Source organism: Rutidosis leptorrhynchoides, chromosome 8, assembly GCF_046630445.1.
Source record: "Rutidosis leptorrhynchoides isolate AG116_Rl617_1_P2 chromosome 8, CSIRO_AGI_Rlap_v1, whole genome shotgun sequence".
Lineage (NCBI taxonomy): Eukaryota > Viridiplantae > Streptophyta > Magnoliopsida > Asterales > Asteraceae > Rutidosis > Rutidosis leptorrhynchoides.
This window is the reverse complement of record NC_092340.1, coordinates 23,607,896-23,614,673: the sequence shown is the minus strand read 5'-3', so window position 1 is coordinate 23,614,673 and position 6,778 is coordinate 23,607,896. Positions and strand designations below refer to the sequence as shown.

Here is a 6,778-nt window from a genome sequence, read left to right as displayed (position 1 = left end):
TAGTAGTAGATGATGGAGTAATCTAGACTACTCCATTGAGTAGTATAAATAGAGGGCTTCACCCCTCATTTGTAATCAAGCAACAAAGCAATTCAATAAGCAATAAAAGAAGAGTTTTCAAGATCAATTAAACTTCTAAATCATCAATCCTCTCTTCCACAAATAATATACACATAACCTCCTATTTCTAACATAGCCTACCGTACTATAAATATTATGCAATATGGAGTATCTATTTAGTTGCGTTTTAATGGACTTATTTAACCATTCATTAGGTGAACGTTTTTGACTTTAATTCATAACCAATAAATAATTTGTTATTATATCACTTTTAATCATGACATCTTTTTTTCATTCACTGTCATATCAGCATCACATTAGCTTTCTCCTTCCATTTACTCATCACTTCCTCCCATTACATTTTCATAACACACCACTACTAACCCATACATCATTCCTCACATTTTATTTATTATTATTATTATTATTATTATTATTATTATTATTATTATTATTATTATTAAATTGAGATCTTGGCCATATTTTTATTTAAAAAATTATTTTTATTCCAAAACACATGTACGGTTACATTTGTTTAACCTACGACATAATTAAACTAAAACACAATAAAATACTAAAAACATTTTTCTATTTGGAATTCGTACAAAAACGGTCATCAGTATCGTAAGCAGGTTGATAGGGTACTTAACGGTTATCTTCATCTTCCGAAACTAAATAAATAGAAATTCGATTTGAATGTTAATTGACAGTTTCTTTTATACTGTACCATTGTTCGTCGGTACGTAGGTACGTATCGAACATTATAAGAACACAGTCATCTTCAAAATAAAGCACGTCGGTGTGTTCAAACGGTGAATTTTCTTTCAATAATTCTAACAAGTCTTGTAAACTGAAGTCGTGAACGTCGAATGCTTCGAACGAAGCTTTCGAAGCACGCCTACAATCGTACATTTTATACGCATTCCGAAATTCATCTCCGTATTACACGTCGAATGAGACAATTATGGAAAGAAGTGTCAACATTTTTGAGTGATTGTGAAGTGTGTGTTTTGATTTTGAGTTGAATGTTTGAAGTGTTTTGTGTTTTGTTTATGATTTGTATATATAGGTGAAAAATAAAGATATCCATTAAATATATATCTGTTTGAAATATACAAACGGTCGCTTACTCGCCCTACATTATGCTATACGATCACATTCACCAGCTCGAAATGGTGTGCAGCTTTGGAGGGCGGCCGAGGTTGGCACCATTGCCATCGGCGCCCTCGGTTATAAAGTTTGACGGCGGGTGAGCACGTTTTCCGTTGGGAGTGGTCTTAAAGAATTTTGAACCAAGACGCTAACTAATGGAGTAACTCATTTGATTATGTTTTTTTCTTGAAAGATACAACGAATATATATAATTGCAAGACAAAACCTTTTCATATAGAGATGAAAAACATGAAAGTGATCATAATATAGAAAATGGTTAATGTTGTTTGTCTTACAAAACAAAACATCTATTAGTATCTTGATGAATGAATGCTTAAATATAGATCGTGATTTTTTTTATTGAAGAGAAAATAAACAAACACGATATAAACGTACATATACAAACACAAATCTGCGCGCGTCGTACATGACTTACAAGGTCATTTTGGCGATTTTAAAGACTCTACTTGAGATTTTCCTTGCGGACCTCTAGTCCGTATGAAAAGTCTATATTCATCAAAAGTCATTGGAGGATAAAGAGATGGCGTCTCAGGTTTTACCAACTCTGGTGCTGGATGAATAAGCAAATCGCTCTTCGGATTAAAAAAATACGCCAACGACACTCTCTCTTTGTCCGGATTCACTATCACCCTGTGTTCTACACTCTTGTATATAGCATTGGTTAAAACCTAAAAGAAGGAATGAAAAATTACATGATGAGTCAGATATTTAAAAAAGTACCTTTGTACCTTAAGTAGGATATTAAAACACAACTTTTTAACTGAAACATATTAATTGACTGATTATCAATATATCAACGTAACAAATTTCCTTTGGTAAATACATGTATTTACGAAAACATAAAAACAAAATGTTTCAAACACTCTTAATGTAGGGAAAATCTCATATTTTCCCCTCATAAACACATAAGTTACATATTTTCCCAAAGTACAAGTTTTATATGCATTATGTACAATGATAATAATTAATGCATATTTGGAAAATATGCATTTTATGTGTTCATAATGGCAAAATATGAGATTCTCCTCGTGTTATTTTGTATACAATTGTTAGAGTTTTAATATCTTCACAAACGTAATTGAAAATGGTCACGAAATAACAATTGCATACTTCTAAGTAAATATATTTGTCATCTTCTGAATAGTTTGAACGAAAAAACCCACTCAGGCTTGCCTGAGTGGCCACCGAGTTGTCCAATGAAGTACACCACTCGGGTTCAATCCTTGGCTATGCCAAATTGTTCAAAAAGGGAGTGTGACAAGAGGGTGCGCATAATGCGCAATTCACCCAGTACCAGGTCTCGCGCTCGGGAGGCTTGATTACCCGAGGTTTTACCTTCTATGGGGGAGCCAATGTGCTCGTTCATAGGAGGGTTTCTTTGCTTACCAAAAAAAAAAAAAAACCTTATCGGTTTATCCAGTTATACTCTTAGTCTTATTCATTTTATACATATGAGTCAACATATAAGGGCATATGTTATGTCTTTAAATAGTTAAATTCATAACTAATATATTAGGGAGTAGTAGTATATTTAGTATATTACTCCGTAATTATTTTGGCTATCTTATGCTTTAAGATAAGAGGATAAGATAAGAACATTTAAATGAATTTGAAATTTCTATTTATAATTTAAAAATCATTAACTATACTCATTTATTTTCGTTATATATTAATAAGTAATTATGATTTTATTATTTATGAAAAACTATGGTTCATTAAATATTCTGATCTTGTGCTCTTAAGACATAAATTGAAAAATTTCTAATTATAAAAGAACATTAATGAATTTACGTAATGTTATGTAATTAGAAATTTAATACGTTTTTAATTAGTCTTAATTTATGCCCTTAAAATGTTAGACAAATTCATATAACATATATCAATCAATTCTCTAACATTATATTAACGGTTATTATTGAGCTAGGCCACATCTTTTGATTGCAACGATCATAATACGACATATATGGTATAGGACAAACTGAACTAACATGTTTATTTAGACATTTTGGTCATTCACGTGTGAATTACAATCTTATTAGATATTTTGGAAACAAACAAATGACAACCACCCGAAATGTAAAACAGCCATCAGAATGTTTTGGTCCCCATTTTGCACTAGACCAACTTGACATAAATCCGAAAATACCACTCAATTATCAAATCTTAATAATTCATGAAAATATAAAGTTACCTGAATTTGATCACCGATGTTCACAATTATGGCATGTCGAGCCGGTTTAACCGTGATCCATTTTTGGTCTCGTCTAACTTGTAGCCCGCTAACATTCTCATCAGGGAGCAAAAATGTGATGCCACCGGGATCAGAGTGAGACGATAGACCTAAGGTTAAGTCGGGTTGTGGACATTTTGGATAAAAGTTTACTCTCAAACAAGCCCCAATATCATCACCACCAAACGCGTTTTGAAGATAATCTTGTTTTAATCCGAGATTAATCGAAAACGCCTCTAATAAAACATTGCCCAATCGAACTATTTCCTTTGAGTATTCTTCCACGAGTTCCCTACATTATAAGAAACGAAAATCTATACCAACTTAATCATAGCTTACTTGAAATTTTCTTTGTCCTTCTAGTATGTTACGGACAGGGGCAGAGACAAGGGGTGACTGAGGGGTGTTCAGCCTCCCCCAAGGCTCAATCGAGACCTAAGTTTCATTTCTATTATTAAGCACAAATAATTGTAAGCCACTCTCAAAGTTCAAATATCAAATATAATGTTATGACTTGTTAATGTAGCTTTTTTTTTAATTATCCAATTAAAGACTAAGTTACTCCATTTGTAAATCCTGACTACGCCTCTGATTACGGGCCAATAGTTTGCTAATATTATACTCCATATACTTTTTTCGTTAAAGCAACAAAGTTAGATATACCTACTAGTGACGGAGCCACATTATTAAGCGTGACCTGTCAATTGTGACCTGTCATTACACATGTGACAGAAGCAACCATTATCATACTGTCACAAGATTTGTAAATTCTTGCCACGAAGTGGAATCGAACCCGCGCCATTTTTAGAATCAAACTTTCACATAGCGGGTCCTAACTTCTAAAGTACCAACATTCATTACTCAGTAGTTTATATTGACTCGCTCACGAATATAAACCCAGAGTTTTAGATTTAACAATTAATATATTAGCTAAATACTTATCAGTTAACACTTGTATAATTCATTTGTCAAACACTTAATTCGTACATGAAGATATTCACTTTAGCATGCAAACCCTTAAATAAATTCAATCTAACACATTCAAATATAAATATTTTGTCAACTGGTTTGATTTTAGAATTTTATTAGTCTTTTTATATTATTTTAATTAAAATGATTCTCCTTTTGATAAAAAATGAAAATTCAAAATTCTTATACTATAAGTTAGTAAGGAATTAAAGTTTATAAAATTTTCTAATAAGTAATGATAATCCTTAGAATTGTCTTAAAAAAAAAAAAAAATGATGCATGAAGTAGTGATATATTTGTTAACTTAGTGATGGTTAATTCTTAAAAAATAGGTAGTTTACTTGAAAATACAAACAAAATTAGCATGTTTAAATTTTTAATGACAATTCTTAGAATTATTATTAAAAAATATATTATTTTATTTACTTTGTTTAAAAAAGGAAAATTGTTCTTTGTTATTAACGTAAATAAATTTTGTTACTAAAAATAGTTTGATTATTATTTTGTACCACTTGCAACCAGATCATGCAATTAAGTTTTTACACGTACACATATACGGATCCCAATGTAGCATAATTTATGCAAAGAAGCTATACGCGATATTTATAAACAGAGAAGAACAAATAATGAAGAGAGGAAAGAAATGAGATTATTTAGTGTTGAAGGAAATATCAAAAGAAAAATTATATTAAATCATCATGCATTCGGTTTATTTATTTCCCTACATAGAAACACTTAAACACTACGTTTTCACTTTTTTTTTTTCCTTTCAATCCTCTCATTTATCTTCGATACAAATTTAGAGGATTCCGCATTAAATTCATACAACAATGTTCAGGATGATCAATCAAATTAACCAATCACAATAAAAATTTATTTTCCTGTATTTCTTCTCCCTCTTTGTGTGATGGTTCATGCATGCTGTGAAATTTTTTGCATAAAAACGAGTGATTAAATCATTTCTCATAGAAATTTATGAAACGAAGCGTTAAAAGTTTACACTTTCAAAGATTATTTTCATCAATATCTACATGAAACTACATGAAATAATATTTCCGTGACTGTTTTTTTAATCCTATTCTGATAATTAATTCTAAATTTGAACTTAAAGACTACTTGTTAAGAGCTTGAGGTATGATGTATAAATTTTTCGTGCTAAGAAGAATTAAACTCAACATAAGCTCTACTTTTGTGCTATCTACTTATTTTCTTGTCACATTTAACATAATCATACAAACTATTTACTTCCTCCGTTCTATTAAAAATATGACTTTTTGTTGAAGTTAAGGTATATTAATATATTGTCTAATCGCCTTTCATTTAGTGTTGTAATAAAGAGTAACTAATAATTATTAATAAATCAATTTCTATATTTAATGTAAAATTTCCGATAATAAAAGAGATATAATTTGAATATTAATGATTCTTTATTGCTATTTAGAGTAAGCAACAAAAATTTTCAGACGAACACAGATAGTAAGGTGAACAATCTATATGAGACGGGTAAAAAAATTTTTTTAGTGATACTTGTTACAAATTTGTTAACTATGAGTTTATTATGGTAAATAGAACTAACCTCAAAGAAGGTGGTTTATCAGGCCATTTGTTGTGATCCTTTAAACAAGAAGGAAGATAATGAAGGAAATAATAATCACTCCAATCAAGTATAGCTCCTTTTTGAAGCCCTAATCTACTTCCATAACCTTCATATGTTTTCGGCGAATTCGCGTATTTTTGCTTCACATCCATCGACTCATGAAAAAACTCCCGCCAAATCTCTCTTACTCCATCAACTAACTCCCCACTTAATCCATGATTAATCACTTGGAAAAATCCCCAATCACGGCACGCGATCGAGATTTCCTTCAACGTCGCTTCACGAACGGTGACATCGACGTTTTTAAGCCCGGCCAAATCGATAATTGGTATGTTTAGATCGGGTGGAGATCTCGTAAACGATGGGCGATCGGTTAGTGGTTTGATGTATCTATCCGGGATTACGGGTTGCCCACTTTCGGATAAGGATTGGACCCGAACAATGGGTTCTAGCCAATGATCACTAGGGCAAACCATGGTTCAAAGGATAAAGGGATAAGTATGAATTTTAAAGAGATTTTGAAATGGATTTATAAGGTTGGAAAGGGGACTGAAGTGAAAAGGACTTAAATGAAAACGTGGGAATTAATACATGGAAGAGTGTGTATTCTGTGGTCTAGAATGTCAACGATAAACAACATGAACGCCGACAAGACATTATGCATGTTTTTTATTTATTTTTTTGTTATTGTTATTCGTTTTTTCTTTGTCAAGTTCTTTTCTATTTTCCTATATGATTAAGTTTGATTG

General features: G+C 31.3%; 1 protein-coding gene across 1 annotated transcript; it reads right to left on the bottom strand.

Moving 5' to 3' along the window:
* Positions 1-1,462: 1,462 nt before the first annotated feature.
* Positions 1,463-6,557, bottom strand: LOC139861480 (jasmonate-induced oxygenase 2-like). The gene is made up of 3 exons (XM_071849873.1): positions 6,009-6,557; positions 3,425-3,755; positions 1,463-1,901 (listed from the first exon to the last, which is right to left on the bottom strand). The coding sequence occupies exons 1-3, from the start codon at positions 6,503-6,505 to the stop codon at positions 1,653-1,655; spliced, it is 1,077 nt and encodes a 358-aa protein (XP_071705974.1). The 5' UTR covers positions 6,506-6,557; the 3' UTR covers positions 1,463-1,652.
* Positions 6,558-6,778: the final 221 nt, after the last annotated feature.

Bases quoted from the DNA above. Each gene is read 5' to 3' on its own strand.
- LOC139861480 (XM_071849873.1), bottom strand. From the start codon at position 6,505: ATGGTTTGCCCTAGTGATCATTGGCTAGAACCCATTGTTCGGGTCCAA. The intron at 3,756-6,008 runs GTTAGTTCTATT...CTTATAATGTAG, and splicing joins GATAAACCACCTTCTTTGAG to GGAACTCGTGGAAGAATACT. The intron at 1,902-3,424 runs GTAACTTTATAT...TCCTTCTTTTAG, and splicing joins ACATCGGTGATCAAATTCAG to GTTTTAACCAATGCTATATA.